Below are 21,684 nucleotides of genomic sequence, written 5' to 3'. Positions count from 1 at the left end.
CCTGTGTGTCTACTCTGTGCCTCCTCGGCCAAAATCATTTCCTGGTGCTCTTCTCATCAGTCAATATGTTCCTCCGCCTCGCCTCTGTCCACCACACATTCCTGCAGGTGACTTTGCAGAGGCGGCAAAGCTGTGGTTGCACGAGTCGTGCACAGGGAACATACTGTAGATATACACGTACGGCACGCCTAATGGCTGGATGCATGCCACACTTAGCAAAAGAACAACGATATGAATTACCCAGTATCCTCTTCTGAAACCCCTTGCTTCTATTTCACCTCTACACACTCTGGTAGACAAATGAATTCTTAATCCTGTTCTTTATTCATCATTAATGTTATGATAAATATTCCTTGTAGCTCATTCATAGCAATAGTAAAGTGACATAATAGAAGGTTCTGTCGATGAGTTTCGTAGGATAAAGTGCAGGAGGTTCAGGGAGTCCTGTAAGATGACCAAATAGAGAAAGAGAAACAATTTGATGAAATCCTCGACAAGTGTCTCTTACCATTTTCAACACCTCTGGTGTATGTACCACATAAAGTTTGATGCATGTTTCAAGTTTTTGCTGTCCATTCATTTCAGATAGCAAAAGTCAGAATTTTGGTATAGTGATAAAACTATTCAGTGGTTTCTATAGCCTTTAAAAAAGTAGAACTATAACATCTTCATCGTATTAGTCCAAAAGAACAGTGAGTCATTTCAAACTTTCGGGACATTGATACACTTTTGTTTCCCAGTTACCGATCCGTTTATTTTGTCCATTAAACATAAGGACATTTCTAGGTTTGTTAAAACATTTATTTGATCCCATTTCACCTTGGTAACACTTGATGACCTGCAACGCCAGTCAACTGCACTGACCCTGGAGTCATCGTTTGTGCTAAATGACTACATGAGAACTCAGTAATCATTACTACACAACTACATGAGTAATGTGCGTATGAGTACATTACTTTACGAGAACTCTGTAGTCCTTACCACATTACTTCGTGAGTACGCAACATTCTTACAGTCCTCATGGGACCAACTCTGCCGTCGCTCTGATATCAACTAGACACATGTACAATTTTGTGACTATATCCTGGAGTTATGACACAATTGCAGTGACAAAAACTCAATAGGCATTACTGCATAGAGGCTAATCTACTAGAGGCTAATCTACTACGTTTATTACATGAGAACTTGGTACTCATAATTAGATGAAAACCCTGTAGGTATTACTACATGAGTATTCAATAGTTATTAATGCATTATTACATGGTCATGGATCAACTCTGGCATTGGTTTTATCTAAGATACACATCTGTAGTTTTGTGACTTTATCTTGCACAGCTGGTGACGTAGTGACAAGTCTGTCGACAAACAGACTGACATGGAAACAGTAGGTGTGTGAACACACATCTTTTTCAGTCTTAAGACTTTTGCTGTGGTGAGATCCAATCCAACTCCATGCGATCGTGCAAGAATGATATTTTCCCGCTCTGCTCTCTCGCATCCACAAGTGCAAATCAGTTCTGCAACACTTTCACCGCAAGAACCGTCAAGGTGCAGATCCGTCACCAGTGATGCGAGAGAGGACATCTGTGAAGTCGCAGTGGCAGATTCGAGAGGTTGTAATGAGCGAGTTGTGGTTGTACCCAAAAATTGCCTCAAGTAAAAAAAAAAAAATTGGATTACAAGTTCGCAGCCGCCATTGTATTCAGGTAAACATCAATCTACACATTTGTAAATATTTTTCCTGTGACTTCCATTCAGGTTACATCATGTGTATGAATATTTTTTTCAACGAAAATTTAAACGCTATTTGTTCTACAACTTCACAAATCCAGTCTACAAGCGCTTGCATTGTGCAACATATTTAACCTTCATAGACCGCAGTGCAGAGTTATTGTTTGGTGGTGGAAAAATGACAGAGTAGGCTGGAACCTGTGCAAAGCAATTTATTTGCAGCAAATGACCAAATTTGTAGTGCAGTAAATATTACTCTGTTTATACTTTATTTACATATGTTTTAAAGCAACAGGAAACCAAACTATCAGACAGCTTTACTCCGCATGTTTTTAAAACAACACTGAAAAATAATGTTATGGTCACAATAACATTGTCCCTCTGCAAAACTGTAGTGGCCACCTGCCTGAAGAGCGCCACTAAAAAACCAAACCCTGTCTGAATGAATGACCATCGCCATGTTGACCTCACTCCAACAGCCATGAAATGCTTCGAAAAGCTTCAAAGACAAAAAAAGAAAGTTGGTCAAGTGAGGCGCATTAAAGGCTTCAATTTTGAAAACAACCCCACAAATTCTAACTCTAGAATGAACATGATGGCACAACTCTTGTTCTCCTTTTGGTCCATGCATGCTCAACCTTTGACCTCTATCCTTTAGGAATCTCCTCTGTGTTCACCAAGCAGTTTTGGGGTTTGCCTTATAGAGACCATAGTCTTCCTTCCTGAAGAAAGCCACTTCCGTTTCATTTGCTGAAATGACAAACAGAAAAATAATATACAAGTTAATTTAAAACTAAACTTTTCCTTGAGTCTTTCACAGACAGACGTGGTCAAATCTTACCAACACCAGCAGCTCTGAGGGTTTGGCCGTCTTGCAGAATGAGATTTTCATCGTCATCTAAACTCATCACCAGCTCATTAGTCTGCCCAAAGAAAAAGAAAGAAGTTCAACAGCAACGTTGAATTTCATTGGACAACACAATTCTACAACTGTATACATTTGTGAAACATACAGCGTTAATGAGCTGAACTACAGAAACATCCTGGTCTCTGTGTTAAAGGTCAAGTTGATAATGTACAGATGAATCCTAGCTCATTCCATGAAGACTCCAAACCTGAATCTTTAGGGCCCGAGCACTGGAGGTATTATTATACTATACTATTGTTTCTTTAAGGATTCTTAGTCTTCCTTTTCTGCCACATTTGGCCATTTTTGAGGCTGTTTCCGTCGGCGAAAACTCATGAAATTTGGTCTACCCATCAAATATTGTAACCACTACTCAGGGACAGAGGCGTGGCCCCCCGGTGGTGGCTCCATAGAGCCCCCTTATGTCAGTGAGTGTTGTACTACTTCGATAGATCACTCGTGTCCACGGTAAATCATCAGATGGCCCAGCCCTAATTTCAGTCTTAAGACTTTTGCTGTGGTGAGATCCAATCCAACTCCATGCGATCATGCAAGAATGATATTTTCCCGCTCTGCTCTCTCGCATCCTCAAGTGCAAATCAGTTCTGCAACACTTTCACCGCAAGAACAGTCAAGGTGCAGATCCATCACCTGTGATGCGAGAGAGGACATCTGTGAAGTCGCAGTGGCAGATTCGCAAGTTCAAGTTCGCAGCCGCCATTGTATTCAGGTAAACATCAATCTACACATTTGTAAATATTTTTCCTGTGACTTCCATTCGGGTTACATCATGTGTATGAATATTTTTTCCAACGAAAATTTAAACGCTTTTTGTTCTACAACTTCACAAATCCAGTCTACAAGCGCTTGCATTGTGCAACATATTTAACCTTCATAGCATGCAGTGCAGAGTTATTGTTTGGTGGTGGAAAAACGACAAAGTAGGCTGGAACCTGTGCAAATCGTTTAAGAAAAACTAGGGGAGAAGCTCTAAGGGGTTTTAAGAAGAGAGCGGCTTTAGAAGTGGAACAGTATCTCTCAGGAGACCAGTGACACACATTGACATCTGGTGTCATGTGCCGCTGAAAAAAACGTTACATGAGCTACACTTTTCAATCTTGGCATGTCTGAAATTGAATCACTCGAGGACCCGTAGCCCTGTTGTGACCCTGAAGAGTGGTGGTACCTTTGCTCCATGTGCTTGGTGGGTGATTTTCATGGTGTCTGATAACACAAGAGAAGAGGATCAAAATACAACCATATCAACTACCTCTGGGACACTACACGTCCTCTCACTCATTTGCCTATTTGATCACTTCAATAATGATTACAGATGTACAATTAAATCACTGTAAGTTATTTGAAATGAATACATGAAGTTTGTTTGCAACATGATGTCCCCTCTAACAACATCAATGACAGAGATTATGAAATAATGACAGGAAACGTCATGTCCCGCATACGTACCAAAAGCATATTTCCTGAAGGGCGGGGGAAGTCCTGGCCTTGTCGCAATATCTGGAAGAAGTTAAGGACACAATGTTTTTCTAATCCCATATGATACGTCATGATGTGATATTTTATGATATGTTAGGTCATGGTATGATACTTGATGATGTGATACGTCATGATGTGATACGTCATGCTGTGATACGTCATGATGTGATAAGTCATGATGTGTTACTTCATGGTATGATACTTGATGATGTGATACTTGATGATGTGATACTTGATGATGTGATACGTCATGCTGTGATACGTCGTGATGTGATACGTCGTGATGTGATACTTTATGATATGTTACTTCATGGTATGATACTTGATGATGTGATACGTCATGATGTGATACGTCATGCTGTGATACGTCATGATGTGATAAGTCATGATGTGTTACTTCATGGTATGATACTTGATGATGTGATACTTGATGATGTGATACTTGATGATGTGATACGTCATGCTGTGATACGTCGTGATGTGATACGTCGTGATGTGATACTTTATGATATGTTACTTCATGGTATGATACTTGATGATGTGATACGTCGCGATGTGATACGTCGCGATGTGATACGTCATGCAGTGATACGTCGCGATGTGATACTTTATGATATGTTACTTCATGGTATGATACTTGATGATGTGATACGTCGCGATGTGATACGTCGCGATGTGATACGTCATGCAGTGATACGTCGCGATGTGATACGTCATGCAGTGATACGTCGCGATGTGATACGTCGCGATGTGATACGTCATGCAGTGATACGTCATGATGTGACACGTCGCGATCTGATACGTCATGATGTGATACGTCATGCAGTGATACGTCATGATGTGACACGTCGCGATGTGATACGTCATGATGTGACACGTCGCGATGTGATACGTCATGCAGTGATACGTCATGATGTGACACGTCGCGATCTGATACGTCATGATGTGATACGTCGTGATGTGATACGTCGTGATGTGATACGTCGCGATGTGATACGTCATGCAGTGATACGTCATGATGTGACACGTCGCGATGTGATACGTCATGATGTGACACGTCGCGATGTGATACGTCATGATGTGATACGTCATGATGTGATACGTCATGATGTGATACGTCATGATGTGATACGTCGCGATGTGATACGTCATGCAGTGATACGTCATGATGTGACACGTTGCGATGTGATACGTCATGATGTGACACGTCGCGATGTGATACGTCATGATGTGATACGTCATGATGTGATACGTCATGATGTGATACGTCGCGATGTGATACGTCATGCAGTGATACGTCATGATGTGATACGTCGCGATGTGATACGTCATGCAATGATACGTCGCGATGTGATACGTCATGATGTGACACGTCGCGATGTGATACGTCATGATGTGATACGTCATGCAGTGATACGTCATGATGTGATACGTCGCGATGTGATACGTCATGCAATGATACGTCGCGATGTGATACGTCATGATGTGACACGTCGCGATGTGATACGTCATGATGTGATACGTCATGATGTGATACGTCATGATGTGATACGTCATGCAGTGATACGTCATGATGTGATACGTCATGCAGTGATACGTCATGATGTGATACGTCGCGATGTGATACGTCATGCAATGATACGTCGCGATGTGATACGTCATGATGTGATACGTCGCGGTGTGATACGTCGCGGTGTGATACGTCATGATGTGACACGTCGCGATGTGATACGTCATGCAGTGATACGTCATGATGTGACACGTCGCGATGTGATACGTCATGATGTGATACGTCGCGATGTGATACGTCATGCAGTGATACGTCATGATGTGACACGTCGCGATGTGATACGTCATGATGTGATAAGTCGCGATGTGATACGTCATGCAGTGATACGTCATGATGTGACACGTCGCGATGTGATACGTCATGATGTGATACGTCGCGATGTGATACGTCATGCAGTGATACGTCGCGATGTGATACGTCATGCAGTGATACGTCGCGATGTGATACCTCGCGATGTGATACGTCATGCAATGATACGTCGCGATGTGATACGTCATGATGTGATACGTCGCGGTGTGATACGTCATGATGTGACACGTCGCGATGTGATACGTCATGATGTGATACGTCGCGGTGTGATACGTCATGATGTGATACGTCGTGATGTGATACTTTATGATATGTTACTTCATGGTATGATACTTGATGATGTGATATGTCATGCAGTGATACGTCGCGATGTGATACGTCGCGATGTGATACGTCATGATGTGATACGTCGCGATGTGATACGTCATGATGTGATACGTCGCGATGTGATACGTCATGCAGTGATACGTCATGATGTGATACGTCATGATGTGATACGTCGCGGTGTGATACGTCATGATGTGATACGTCGCGATGTGATACGTCATGATGTGATGCTCACCGTCTCTGACCAGCTGGATGAAGTCCTGCACCGTCTGCTCCAGGCTGACTCGGTGAAACACCACAGGTTTGAAGTTCCTGTGCTCGAAAGACCTGATGAGGCGAACAGTGACGACGGCTCCGTCGGCCATGTCCGCGCTGCACGCCTCCCGTCCACCGGGGCAGACCCGAGCGGCAGACGACCACTGAGTCGGTGGTCTTCTGTATTACTAGAGACTCTGGCTGGTGTCGCACCTGTGAGTCGTACACGTTCTGGTTTTAAGGCTACTTGGTTTCCGGGTGTCACGACAGACCAGAAGAGTCGAGAATGTTCAGGAAATGAGACTCGATGAATCGATAACAGAACAGAAGCTCCTCCCCCTCCGTCATCTGTCGAGACAGAGAGACAGACAGACAGATACAGACAGACAGACAGACAGATACAGACAGAGAGATACAGAGAGACACACAGACAGACAGATACAGAGAGACAGACAGACAGATACAGAGAGACAGACATAGACAGACAGACAGACAGACAGATACAGAGAGACAGGTAGATACAGACAGAGAGATACAGAGAGACACACAGACAGACAGATACAGAGAGACAGACAGACAGATACAGAGAGACAGACATAGACAGACAGATACAGAGAGACAGGCAGATACAGACAGACAGACAGATACAGACATACAGATACAGAGAGACAAACAGACAGATACAGACAGACAGACAGATATAGACAGAGAGACAGACAGACAGATACAGAGAGACAGGCAGATACAGACAGACAGACAGATACAGACATACAGATACAGAGAGACAAACAGACAGATACAGACAGACAGACAGATACAGACAAACAGACAGATACAGACAGACAGACAGATACAGAGAGACAGACATAGACAGACAGACAGACAGAAAGATACAGAGAGACAGACAGATACAGACAGAGAGATACAGAGAGACACACAGACAGACAGATACAGAGAGACAGACAGACAGATACAGAGAGACAGACATAGACAGACAGACAGACAGACAGATACAGAGAGACAGGCAGATACAGACAGAGAGATACAGAGAGACACACAGACAGACAGATACAGAGAGACAGACAGACAGATACAGAGAGACAGACATAGACAGACAGATACAGAGAGACAGGCAGATACAGACAGACAGACAGATACAGACATACAGATACAGAGAGACAAACAGACAGATACAGACAGACAGACAAACAGACAGATATAGACAGAGAGACAGACAGACAGATACAGAGAGACAGGCAGATACAGACAGACAGACAAACAGACAGATATAGACAGACAGACAGATACAGAGAGACAGGCAGATACAGACAGACAGACAGAGAGACAGACAGATACAGACAGACGGAACAGAACACAGAGAGAGACAGACAGAGAGAGAGACAGACAGACAAACGGTCAGACAGAGACAGACAGACAAGCAGGCAGACAGACAGAGGACGTGTATGTGGCTGCTACAGCTGTGACAGTCACTTCTGTCTGTCCCACATCAATTTATTTAGGTGGGACTGTCCCATTTTGATTGCTTGATGTCAGTGAAATCGTATTAATTTGATCAGCTGTTTATAGGTCGAGAATAATAGTGTTTATTTTAACAAGCAACTGTGGTAACAACTTTTGAGTTGAACTGTCAGACTATACTTATTTAATAGTCTTATTGCCCTGTGTATTCATTCAGTGTCAGAAGACCCAACGCTGACTACAATATAAAATTATACATATTGCAGTCAGTGTAATGTGATCTGCAGACTTTCTGTATAAATGTGTTCATCGATAGTAACACTTTTGAAATTTTCCAGCATGAATGTTTGAGGAGGTTGATACAGTATGATGGTATTCTCCCAGAAAATTGAAAACAAGCTGTTCAGATATAGGACCACTGAATGTTTTTTTTCCTAAAAATGGAATTAGAAAAATTGGTACTGTACTGTGTAATGTAGATGAGATTTCTTTTGGAAGTATAATTCATTCAAATGTTCATTTTAATAAGCAAAAGTAAAAACAAAACAATAACAAAAACATTGTCATTTTCACCCTCAGGAGCAGGACTTTGCTCTGCAGCCTCATATCCCTGGAAGACAGAGGGCTGGTACAAATATTCATAAAATAAGAAAAATCACATTACCCAACATTTTATCATTGCTTACTTCTTTGTGGGATATAAACATGAAGCAGAACCTTTACTCCCCAGAAAATTAACTCTATGAACCATATTTACTTTTGCATGTAAATATACAGTAGAATGCTCGCCTACACATACTGCCCATCGTTCGTGTTACATTTTTACTTTTTATTGTAGCTGTTGTTCTTTTTTCCTGACACCATGTAAAATATACTCCTTGGGGTTGATGAGTAAGATTTTACATTGCAATAACTGTAAATCTTTCACGATGACCCGGCCCTTTTTTCATGAGGGGCTATAGTGATCAGAGAAGTTGGCATAGGATGACAAGGAGAGAGGAGATCCAGGTAAATCCAGGAGATCGTCGTAGAGTTCCTGAATCAGCTGATGATCCTCTACCTACAACAAAAAAGAAAAATTGTTAAGAAGTAAAAGTTAAAAAAATCTATCCTCACGTGCTTCTGGACGCACGTTGACAAGCTGACAGTAAAAACGGCAATAAAATTTCAAACCCACACTCGCGTCTGGGTCCACCTCCATGTGCAGATGTGGAGATGAGGGTGGTGTGTGGTAGCTGCGGAAAAAAATATCATATTCAAATATACTAGTCATGCAAATCATTCACTCCTGGTGTTTCGTTGGTTTAATTATTAACTTACACTGAGAAAGGGACGAGTTTTCTGTCAATGTACCCGCTGACGTCCGTCTTAGGGGCCGAGTTGACTGCACAGAGATGATGAGAGGCTCATGTTTAATAAAGAACATCATGCTTCTGCTTAAAGTGAACTGGATAATTAGTATATATTATGAATCAAATATTTCATTAAACATTAAATATTATAAATCCATTAGTCATTACAAGTTGTAGGGTGTGAGGAGCTTCAGATCACAACAGTATTATGCAAAGTTAATAAGGTGAGACGATACCAGTGTTGCAGTAGCGTCCAAAGGCGGCGTCTCTGTGGATGTCTGGGTAAAGGTAGAGCAGAGGGTTCCTGGTCACGTTCCCCTGCGCCCGCAGACTGTACAGGTAAATAATGTCCGGCAGAGACAGGGCCAGCAGATCCTTCTTGGTGTAGGGATCTACTGCATGGACGTGGGCCTCTGTAGGGAAACCACACAGAGAGAGAAAAGTAAGAAACAGCAGAGGACGAGAAACAAACATCATTTCAGTCGACACAGGTCAGATGACTGGAGGCGGCTGCAGCACCGTGAGGAGAGGAAGAACCCTCATGTCATGGTGGTTTGTTTTCATAGTGTAAGCAGCATGTTAACAACGCTGTGTCCACCCCACACTCCCCCCACCTTTACAACTGTGCGTCAGAGCAGGTCCAAGGGTGCATGTGTAGGACATACACAGCGTGAGTACATCATCTGTGATGGAACAGCACTGCCTCAACCTGACTGCCCCTCCGGACCGGTCTGGCTCTTGTCAAAGAAGAAGAAGTCGACCTGGTTTGTTAGCTCTCATAATGTTAAAGAGAGAATTGCTCTGCCTTGACAATACGTACGTCGAAACATCTGGGGGAAAAAAGGGCGCCAACATTTCTCTCTGGTATTTTGATTATTTCATATACTTTGATTTGACAATTAACAGTTTGAAAATGCTGGTAGAGTTACTCTGCTCTTTTAAAGTTTTCCCAAAGCTCAGGCCTTGAAAAAAACTATCATTACTGAAATATTGTAATTTGAAAGTTTTGACATTCATTCAACAGACATACCACCATTGAGGTGTTCCACCCAGCTGAACGTGATGGCTCCCTCTTTGTTGCTTTCGCTGAAGCGGAGCAGAAAGGTCCCGGTCACTTTCTCCCGCAACAGGACCTGTGTTGTCTTCCTGCTCACGAACCCCATGATGCACCTGAAAACACACAGGAACAACATGTTAGTGATCACACCATCCCATTACTAATGTGGTTTGATGTACACAGTTAAACATTACAGGATGATGTAAGAGGTGTGTTACCCGTCCCGCCAAAGATCCACCAAGTGTCTTTTGATCAAATCCAGGATTCCTTCAATCCAAATCCAGGCACTTTCACTCTGGCACACAGAGAAGTAAAGACAACATGTTAAGAGCGCACCACACACACACACGGGAACACACACACACACACACACACACACACACACACACACACACACACACACACACACACACACACACACACACACACACACACACACACACACACACACACACACACACACACACACACACACACACACACACACACACACACACACACACACACACACACACACACACACACCTTGAACTGGCTCCAGTGGATGAGACCATTAGGATCATCTGAGAAGAAACTCGGTCACATTAAAATGTCACAAAAATAAAAGAACATGAACTGAAATAAAGGGATTATCTTTTGTCTATATAAGCAATGATAATATAGAGTAAAACATTATAAACATGATCACTGACTACTGCAACGAGGGTGTCCGTGCTCGGGCAGCAGTCGATTCTACATTGCAACCCAAAGCTACCAAATGGTCCTGGCCTGGTTCTTTACAGATCTGCACCTCTACAGCTCAATAACTAACCAAAACTATCTTCTCTTTATTTGACCTGGACAAAATATAAACACAACGTTGTCCCAGTGACGTCAAAGAAGTCTCTGCGCCTGATCACAAAAAGGTGTAGTGTGTAAATCTTATTTGAAATTCAAAGTGTTGTTTTTAACTAATCAATTTTTGTTCAAAACTATTATTTTCATATAAATATCACCAATCCCGACTAGTATTTTGCTATTTCCATTTTCCTCTTAAAGTCCATTCAGATCAACTTTCCGAACGGGAGCTGAACTTCTTTTCACGAGCCCCACAGGCCAGTGGCGGGGTTCAGGCGGCAGGAGAGTACTCACCCACAATTTTGTCTCGGAGCATGGAGAGCTGGTTTTCGTTGAGTCCCCGTTGGCCAACGGACAAGAACTGCCAGCTCAGGACCTGCGACAGCTGCTGCCAGCTGAGTGGAGGAGGGTCGGCAAACAACAAGAGGTTCTGAGGGACGAAAAGAACGTTGGATGAGACCCGCAGCAACACAGATCCTCGAATCGTGCGCCGTCGGTCGTGTAGAGGTGTGGTGGCCTTACCCTCGGTTCGCTGCTGGACAACATGCTGCACCACATGAGTGCGGCCCAGGCACTGGGGATCTGATTAGTGCTGGAGACGACGACCACAGGCAACGAGCTGGCCTGAGCCAACAGGAGAAACAAGCATTCAGTTAACTGCCTCTCTACCATTTTCCTGGAACTTCCACCAATATCATAGCAGCGAACATGATATGTTCGCAGCAGCAGACAAATTCTCTCGTGCTTCACTGGAGTTGAAAATGAAAGTGCCATGTCTTAAACTGTGATTGAAAAGTCGTGGTCACTCACCTCGATGTTACACCTCAGTCCTGCGTACTGGAGCACTGTCACAAACTTGATGATGTGGAGTTCTTCAGTGACTCCCAATCGATTCTGACAAAGGAAGAATCATGCATGGTTCACAGAGGGAAATCGAGCTTGGTACTGACAAAATGACATGGTACACTTTATATCTGTGTTGAGACGTAAATGAAACATGTTCACACACGTGAGCCGGTCACCATCAAACAGCTCACCACTCACCATCAACATGTGGCTGCTACTGAAACACTACTGAAATCATCCTGTCCCTCATATCGTAGAATCATAGAAAACAGCACTAGCATATTATCACTTTATAAAGGTGCTTATTTACACATCCAGCAGATACAGAGAAACATAAGCTTCATTTCAGAAAGAATTTCCCCCAAAGGAAAAAACTAATATCGGTGTTTTAACATGCCGATCAAGAAGTCGGAGTTACAATCAGTAGGTCAAACATGACACAAATGCATTTATTTGATAATGACGAGACAGTCTATAACTGGCTCCACTTCCATGCCAGTGATACATTAGAGCTTCTGGAGCCAGTAGGTGGTGACAGAGTATCATGTTTCTTTATGTAATAATTCAATTTAATATAATCGTCTCCGCTCACCTCACATGATCCTTTGGCTTTCATTTTGCTTTCCTTGATAGACTGAAAAAAGGGTTTTAGAAAAACATAGTAAGTATTCATTTGGTTGAAGTGCTGTCCTGTATACATGCATTGTTCATAAATACAAAGTTTGTCGTTTAATCGAAGGCAGGTATCAGTACAAAAACAATCATCTTTGCTTCGTTCCATGTCTGTGGGAGTTTCATACCATGTGAGCAAACTCTGCCACCAAGCCTCCGGCTGGTGAGTCCACGTCCAGCACCTTACTGTCGTCCCTGTAGAAGGCAAACTGACGGAGCCTACGAAATATGAACATACATCAGACCACAGGGAGTCTATGAGAATATAAATAACTGATCAGTAGTAATAGGAGTCGCCTTTACCTACCCATTCATAATCAAGGCTTCTTCAACATCCCTTGTTTTCAGGGGGAAAGGTATACAAGATTTATAAGAAGACAAAACCAAATGGACATAATAATAATAATAATAATGTGCTATATCACTGGCTCAGACCCAGGTGTCTTCTACTTACTTGTCAAATACAGGTTTGACTTTGAGCAGGCACTTGAATTCAGGGAGGTTTGCCAAGAACCTGAGAAGACAAAAAGTGTTTAAGTAACAACAACTTTCCACAACGTACAGTACAGTAGCACCCAGTAGTCTTTCTAAAAAGTTTAATATGCCACGTCAGAGTCATGCTCCTGGCTGCAGCTCCGAAGTTATAGGTGAAGTAACGACAGTGTGGACACAGATGAAAAGCTAAGGAGTTGGTGATGCAGCAGGGGAATCCCTTGTTTCTCGTGCACACGTCCAGGCTGATGACAGCTGCCGTCCACCACCTAGAACAAGCTCGGCCATCTCAAGCCTACAGGCTGTGAGTTACTTCATCTTGACTTGGGAAAGCATTTTGTACTTCGTACAGAAGACAGTTCATGTACAAAAAAATATGACGAAAAAACAAAGGATTTATTCCATTATAAAATAATACAGATAATGTTCACAGCAAATTCCAAGTCACTTCCAGACTTTGTCCAAAAGTGTTTTTTCAATATGGGAAAGTAAATATGATTTACTTTTCAAAAAGCCACACAAGGGAATTAAAAGGAGATGTATTTCTATTGTGGGGGTTAAAGTATGGAACAATGCCAATTTAAATGTAAAAATGTGCAACTCTCTTTTTGTTTTCAGAAAAATGATTTGTAATAAATGATTTGTTTCTTTCTTTATGTCTTGGTTTATTTATGTTTGAGGTGGTTAGATTAAATGGATAAGAAAATAGGAAAGGCATATATAAAATATTATATTGTAAAACATCGAATGAAACGAAACAAATGAAAATTTATTTTAACGAGTTCAGCTCTACAACTGAACGACGTCTCCTAACTAAAAATACTATTGGGAGAAGGAGACAGAGAATCAGTTGCTGCACAATATGTATCAACATGCCATAACCTGAGGGACAGTGAATGACCGACACACACACACACTGTATATATAATTAATATAAATCAATCTTAATGTTGTATTAATGCTTGTGTTACTGTTTGTTGTGTTCTGGCCAAATGTTCGGACAAATTGTGTTTTGATGCTTTGGCAACATTGTTGTTTAAACTTTCATGCCAAAAAAGCTCTTTGAATTGAATTGATTTGAATTGAATATTAGCTTTTGCTTCAGCCTAAGCTTTTCAGTCACTACTGTTTGAGCTCACATTGTGGTATGTTCATAATTATTGTTTTATGATGATGGCTGAATAAACAAACAAACAATTACAAAACAGTCACTGTGGTATGGAATACAGTAACACTTCCTGCAGCACAACACTTTATTGGCTTATACAGCATGTTAAGATCCGCAGTGGAAAAAAAAGAAATCCAATTTCTTGTAACTTAGGTGTAAATAAGTAGAGTGAGGTCGCACCACAGTCAAGAAGAATTGTATTAAACCTATAACTCAGATGTGTTTAGTGCCGCCTCACCTCACTGCCGCTGTGAACCGCACACTGGTCTTCAGTATTAGAGGGCGTTGTGGTATACTCGGCATGACAGGTTGTTTCTCAACCACTAGAGCGCTGCAATGCAAGAACAAAACATGTTGAAAGTGTGCAAAGTGTGTGTGTGTACTGTATATATATATATAACATAGAAGAGTCCTGGTGCCATGTCTCACTTTGCAAGAAGTTTAGTGAGCAGAGACAGTGCAAACGTCTCAGGTTCTCCAGGGAGGCCGGAGGCGTCAGCGCTGTTGTACTTCTTGCTTTGCTCTTGTAGCTTCTGCAGCAGTTGGCGGACTTGTAGCAGCACTTCTGCCACAGTGGTGAACCTGCACATAAGCGCACACGCACACACACCCACACGCAGTCTGTCATTGAACATGAAGAGTGACAGCAGGGAGAAAAGGAAGTTGTATCCTCCTCCACATGAAGTGTCCTGCTCATTACTTCTCACCACTTCTGCAGGTGGTCCAGAGAGGTGTCGACCGGACCCCCAACACAGGCCTTCTGCTGCCTGCGCTTCCACTCGGGCAGCTCCACGTCAGTGAGCACCGCCACAATCTGCTCTGCCTGTTTTAAAATGTTCAGTATTTCCACAAGCACCATCTGCAAGTAAAAAACACAAAAAACATGGCAAACATTAAAAATACATAGAAAAAAACAACAACACAACACTTAAAGGGGCAGTGAGCGTTTGTGGAGAGAGATGGTTTGTTGTTGACTTTCTGACTGCACTCAACCACAATTCACCAGAGATGAATCTGGTGTACCTCCTTTGTTCGCATGATAAAATTGGCCTGGCGGAGACACTCCTCTCTCACGGCTGCCTGGGACTGGGCCAGTCCGACGTACTGCTCCACTGATGACGACAGATGAGAGAAACATGAAGCACGCACTCGACCCCAACCTATCGCCTGTTTCTTTATTTGTCCTGACATACCTTTGCTTTGCCAGGTTTTCTCTATGTAGTCATGGTTTTCATACAGGACCTCCAGTGACCTGATCTCCTTCTTTACCTCCTGCGTTCAAGTTCACACATTCAGAAATAATAATGAGGTATGCTGCTCCAGGATGACCGTGAGGTGAACAGCTGTGTGATCATGATCAAGTTTACCATAATCTGCCTTTTCAGTTCATCCACTCCGTTGTCCAAATCTCTCCACTGGTGTTCCACAGCTGGACTGCCACGACCCTGATCAAGATATGATATGGTTCTTACTAAACCGACTCGTGGTGTGTGTCGATTGAACCATGACCATGAAGGAGCACCGCTAAAACCATCCAGCATTATTAATGAAATGAGACAAAGCATAACATGTAGAGCTGCAAAGGTTAATCGATTAGTAAATTAATTTCCAACTATTTTGATAATCGAGTTGTTTTTATGAGAAAAAAAAGGCAAAATTCTCTGATTTCACCTTCTTACATGTGAATATTTTCTGGTTTCTTTGCTACTCTGTGACAGTAAACTGAATATATTTTGTCTGTGGGCAAAACAAAACATCATCTTTGGGAAACACCATCAACATTTTACGGACCAAAAACTAGTCGATTGATGGAGAAAATACCCCCTTCAGATTAATCAATAATGAAAATACAAACAGTACGAGAAACATCTTGGAGAACCGACAGGGACATCATATTAATATTCATATTGATAGCATTTGGTCAAACTTAAATACAAAGTTCGTTGGGACAATTTCTTTGAATTCATTTGACCTGGTATTGAGAGGCTGAAGCCAGGATTTGCTTTTCATCCTGTAGACATCCAGAGAGGATTCTAGCCAGGTTCTGTGGCTCATCTTGAAAGTGTCTCTGAGAAACAGAACAAAGTTGTGTTAATCTTCTAAATAACATGTACAGCACAGCTGAGGAAGCTCCCATAAAGAAACATCATCCAAACTGTACCCTACCACCAAGTAGTCTTTCATCCCTGGATAATCAGGTCCTGGCAGAACGTTGCTGTCCTGGACGGAGCGGTTCCACTGTTGTTCCAAATACAGCAGGAGTGCGTGGAAACAGGCGGCTGCTTTATTCTCGTCCACAGCTGCTGAATCCCTGAAGCACAGCAACAGAAACATTTACAATCAGTTAGGGGTCGTGTCTTCCTGCGTGTGCTGGATGAGAACATCACAATCTTAACATTTTAGTCTGGTCAGCAAAGCTTCTGGCTACTTGCTCAGACGAAGCACATTTAGGCCAAACCAGGATTTATGTAATAACATTTATTTAGTAGCATCTTCTTTTTCCTTATTTATGAGGGCCCGAGTCACTGACAAGCTTTGTCAAGCAAGGACCTATTGTAATTGAAGGTTATAATTATCCAGCATATAAATCGCTAAACGTGCTCCTGCTCCGACCTGCCTTGCACACGCATCAGAACTGGTGAAAGATTTTATATTTTAGGGGTCTCAGGCAGGGGCGTGCCAAAATTGCTTGATAGAGCCCCTTCCCACAATTTCGCCAGCCTTAAAATTGATGTTGATATCTGCTCGGCACGCGTATCACATCAATACCTACAAAAAAGACCAGGGGGCCATACCTCCGACCAACAGGAAGTCGACCATTTTGATTTTAGTGAGCAAATCTGGTTCATTATTATTATTTTCAACTAGTAATTACACACTGTATGATCATTGGTACGTGTGCATTTTCCCCAAAAGACTTGACATTTATGATTTCTTGTAACCAGAAATGAATTTCTGATGTACAGAAAGTAAAACATGTCATCGTTCAGCCACAGGGCCAGTGAACTGAGGAGGGGGCTAACTCCTTCTCTGTGTACATTACTATTTTTAACAGTTTTATTAGAAAAACAGGTCATTGGGTCATTTGATAAAGCACAATTTGTGTCAATATAAGTGAAAGGAGGTGGGTGGAGATCTGTGAAAGAATCTGTGTTACAAATGAAGTCTGATTGGTTGATTGATTGATTGGTTGACTGATTGGTTGATGCATAGCGATAGCTGACAGAGTGAAGAGTGTCGGTGCTGCAGCAGTCTGTCTCACCAGTCGTGGCTCTCGATGCAGAAGCTCAGGCAGTGGCGGATGTGTCGGGGGAACTTCCTCTCGTACAGTTGACTCAACCGGCCCTGGACCAGGTCGAGCCTCAGCATCTCCCCCCACTGGGCCATCTGGAGGTGGCCAACACAAACACCACTGAGAATAACTGAGAACACCTTGACGAGTTATATATATATATATATACATATAATATAATTATTTTTATAATGACAGGAGTTTGGGCTGCGTCTAATCTATGGATGGGAACAGAAACCCGGTATCAAACGAGCCAGGGCGCGCAATAGTACCGTTAAAGTACTGGTGCGATGAGCGGTATCGAGAAGAGTACCGTTAAAGTACTGGTGCGATGAGCGGTATCGATAAGAGTACTGGTGCGATTAGTGGTATCGATAAGAGTACCGTTAAAGTACTGGTGCGATGAGCGGTATCGATAAGAGTACCGTTGAAGTACTGGTGCGATGAGCGGTATCAATAAAAGTACCGTTGAAGTACTGGTGCGATGAGCGGTATCGATAAAAGTACCGTTGAAGTACTGGTGCGATGAGCGGTATCGAGAAGAGTACCGTTAAAGTACTGGTGCGATGAGCGGTATCGATAAGAGTACCGTTGAAGTACTGTTGCGATGAGCGGTATCGAGAAGAGTACCGTTGAAGTACTGGTGCGATGAGCGGTATCGATAAGAGTACTGGTGCGATGAGCGATATCGATAAGAGTACCGTTAAAGTACTGGTGCGATGAGCGGTATCGATAAAAGTAACGTTGAAGTACTGGTGCGATGAGCGGTATCGATAAAAGTACCGTTGAAGTACTGGTGCGATGAGCGGTATCGAGAAGAGCACCGTTAAAGTACTGGTGCGATGAGCGGTATCGATAAGAGTACCGTTAAAGTACTGGTGCGATGAGCGGTATCGATAAAAGTACCGTTAAAGTACTGGTGCGATGAGCGGTATCGAGAAGAGTACCGTTAAAGTACTGGTGCGATGAGCGGTATCGATAAAAGTACCGTTGAAGTACTGGTGCGATGAGCGGTATCGAGAAGAGTACCGTTAAAGTACTGGTGCGATGAGCGGTATCGATAAAAGTACCGTTGAAGTACTGGTGCGATGAGCGGTATCGATAAAAGTACCGTTGAAGTACTGGTGCGATGAGCGGTATCGATAAGAGTACCGTTGAAGTACTGGTGCGATGAGCGGTATCGATAAGAGTACCGTTAAAGTACAGGTGCGATGAGCGGTATCGATAAGAGTACCGTTGAAGTACTGGTGCGATGAGCGGTATCGATAAGAGTACCGTTGAAGTACTGGTGCGATGAGCGGTATCGAGAAGAGTACCGTTGAAGTACTGGTGCGATGAGCGGTATCGAGAAGAGTACCGTTAAAGTACAGGTGCGATGAGCGGTATCGATAAGAGTACCGTTGAAGTACTGGTGCGATGAGCGGTATTGAGAAGAGTACCGTTGAAGTACTGGTGCGATGAGTGGTATCGAGAAGAGTACCGTTAAAGTACTGGTGCGATGAGCGGTATTGAGAAGAGTACCGTTGAAGTACTGGTGCGATGAGTGGTATCGAGAAGAGTACCGTTAAAGTACTGGTGCGATGAGCGGTATCGAGAAGAGTACCGTTAAAGTACTGGTGCGATGAGCGGTATCGATAAAAGTACCGTTGAAGTACTGGTGCGATGAGCGGTATCGATAAAAGTACCGTTAAAGTACTGGTGCGATGCGTGGTATTGAGAAGAGTACCGTTGAAGTACTGGTGCGTTGAGCGGTATCGAGAAGAGTACCGTTGAAGTACTGGTGCGATGAGTGGTATCGAGAAGAGTACCATTGAAGTACTGGTGCGATGAGCGGTATCGATAAGAGTACCGTTGAAGTACTGGTGCGATGAGTGGTATCGAGAAGAGTACCATTGAAGTACTGGTGCGATGAGTGGTATTGAGAAGAGTACCGTTGAAGTACTGGTGCGATGAGTGGTATTGAGAAGAGTACCGTTGAAGTACTGGTGCGATGAGCGGTATTGAGAAGAGTACCATTGAAGTACTGGTGCGATGAGTGGTATTGAGAAGAGTACCATTGAAGTACTGGTGCGATGAGCGGTATTGAGAAGAGTACCATTGAAGTACTGGTGCGATGAGTGGTATCGATAGGAGTACCATTGAAGTACTGGTGCGATGAGTGGTATTGAGAAGAGTACCATTGAAGTACTGGTGCGATGAGCGGTATCGATAAAAGTACCGTTGAAGTACTGGTGCGATGAGTGGTATCGATAAGAGTACCATTGAAGTACTGGTGCGATGAGTGGTATTGAGAAGAGTACCATTGAAGTACTGGTGCGATGAGCGGTATCGATAAAAGTACCGTTGAAGTACTGGTGCGATGAGTGGTATCGATAAGAGTACCATTGAAGTACTGGTGCGATGAGTGGTATTGAGAAGAGTACCATTGAAGTACTGGTGCGATGAGTGGTATTGAGAAGAGTACCGTTGAAGTACTGGTGCGATGAGCGGTATTGAGAAGAGTACCATTGAAGTACTGTTGCGATGAGCGGTATTGAGAAGAGTACCATTGAAGTACTGGTGCGATGAGTGGTATCGATAGGAGTACCATTGAAGTACTGGTGCGATGAGTGGTATTGAGAAGAGTACCATTGAAGTACTGGTGCGATGAGCGGTATTGAGAAGAGTACCATTGAAGTACTGGTGCGATGAGTGGTATTGAGAAGAGTACCATTGAAGTACTGGTGCGATGAGCGGTATCGATAGGAGTACCATTGAAGTACTGGTGCGATGAGCGGTATCGATAAAAGTACCGTTGAAGTACTGGTGCGATGAGCGGTATCGATAAGAGTACCGTTGAAGTACTGTTGCGATGAGCGGTATGTGTGTGTGTGCGTGTTATAAACAGAGTTTCTACTTTCACAACAGTGCACAAACACAACAAACGAAACGGAGAACTGTCGTTTCCCTTAAAGAGTTCCAAGGAAGAGTCGTCGAATCAAAATCCCTACCAACTAGTTCAACACCTCTAAACGTAACTGTACTTCAGTATCGCGACACAAAGTCTACACCTGCGAAGGACAGTCATAAAGCGAGTTACCTTCACGCTGGTCCTCGTCGTGTGTCAGAGTGCGGACCTGTCCTGAACGCACCACCAGCAGGGAGGCGGGCCTTTATACCCGCTGAGCGTCACGTGACTCTCGGGAAGCGGTGCCGCCGACTGGAGTCAAGTTCACCGGCGGTCACACACTTTTCACTTCCGTCCTCCAAAGTAAGTGGAGTTGTCCCACTCCGCTTGTCACGGTGTCGTCAGTTAACTGGGGATTTGAGGTTTGAAGAGTTGGATTTTCTTCATTTAAATCTGTTTTTTGTAACCTTAGTTATTAAATACTCTTTTTTCCCGTCTTACCTTCATTTGGGTCCAGCTCCTTCAAACCCGTGACACTTAAACCTAACTATACTATCTAACATCTAATAAAAATATACTTTATTGATTTGAATAGATAGTACCTAATGTTAAATATATTTTACCCAAATGTAAAATATCAGATCAAAGCAGAATTTACTATAATTCTGCTGCTCTTGTTCATATCAAATAAGCTGCTGGGCTAACTGCATTTGTTTTTATTTATTATTGTACTTAGACCTAATTGTACTATTTAACTATAATAAAAAAATATATACTTTATTGATTTAAATGAACCCATGTATATAAGATATCAGATAGAAGCATTTTACCACCATGTAGCATATTGTGCATATGCTACATGAAACTCTCCGGGGGGGGGGGCTTTAAGATGGCGCCACTGTCCAGTTCACATCGATACATGAATGTTACATTATGCCCTCATGATAACATTGCCTACAATCTGAAAGATAAATTCCTTGCTTTTCTTAGTAATTTGAATATGTTT

General features: G+C 42.8%; 2 protein-coding genes across 3 annotated transcripts; both read right to left on the bottom strand.

Annotated features, from left to right (window-relative positions):
- Positions 1 to 1,927: 1,927 nt before the first annotated feature.
- On the bottom strand, positions 1,928 to 6,899 carry c14h2orf76 (chromosome 14 C2orf76 homolog). Its single transcript, XM_035604614.2, has 5 exons — positions 6,577 to 6,899; positions 4,106 to 4,156; positions 3,825 to 3,862; positions 2,573 to 2,654; positions 1,928 to 2,481 (listed from the first exon to the last, which is right to left on the bottom strand). Exons 1-5 carry the CDS (start codon positions 6,704 to 6,706, stop codon positions 2,405 to 2,407), a joined length of 378 nt encoding a protein of 125 aa, XP_035460507.1. The 5' UTR covers positions 6,707 to 6,899; the 3' UTR covers positions 1,928 to 2,404.
- Positions 6,900 to 8,573: 1,674 nt separating this feature from the next.
- Positions 8,574 to 21,017, bottom strand: LOC118282950 (signal transducer and activator of transcription 1-alpha/beta). 2 transcript variants are annotated; one of them, XM_035604530.2, is made up of 25 exons: positions 20,871 to 21,017; positions 17,762 to 17,886; positions 16,666 to 16,810; positions 16,472 to 16,567; positions 15,867 to 15,944; positions 15,693 to 15,771; positions 15,523 to 15,611; positions 15,207 to 15,358; positions 14,929 to 15,081; positions 14,738 to 14,830; positions 13,294 to 13,353; positions 13,147 to 13,176; positions 12,968 to 13,058; positions 12,760 to 12,801; positions 12,132 to 12,215; positions 11,844 to 11,945; positions 11,616 to 11,751; positions 11,010 to 11,047; positions 10,703 to 10,779; positions 10,458 to 10,597; positions 10,042 to 10,164; positions 9,664 to 9,840; positions 9,396 to 9,459; positions 9,253 to 9,310; positions 8,574 to 9,135 (listed from the first exon to the last, which is right to left on the bottom strand). In XM_035604530.2, exons 2-25 carry the CDS (start codon positions 17,884 to 17,886, stop codon positions 9,022 to 9,024), a joined length of 2,346 nt encoding a protein of 781 aa, XP_035460423.1. In that variant the 5' UTR covers positions 20,871 to 21,017; the 3' UTR covers positions 8,574 to 9,021. The 2 variants fall into 2 exon arrangements, with proteins under 2 accessions (XP_035460423.1, XP_035460424.1); XM_035604531.2 differs by lacking the exon at positions 10,042 to 10,164 and having other exon boundaries at positions 20,871 to 21,016.
- Between the last annotated feature and the right edge of the window lie 667 nt (positions 21,018 to 21,684).

Source organism: Scophthalmus maximus, chromosome 14, assembly GCF_022379125.1.
Source record: "Scophthalmus maximus strain ysfricsl-2021 chromosome 14, ASM2237912v1, whole genome shotgun sequence".
NCBI classification, from domain to species: domain Eukaryota; kingdom Metazoa; phylum Chordata; class Actinopteri; order Pleuronectiformes; family Scophthalmidae; genus Scophthalmus; species Scophthalmus maximus.
This window is presented reverse-complemented; position numbering and strand designations above follow the sequence as displayed.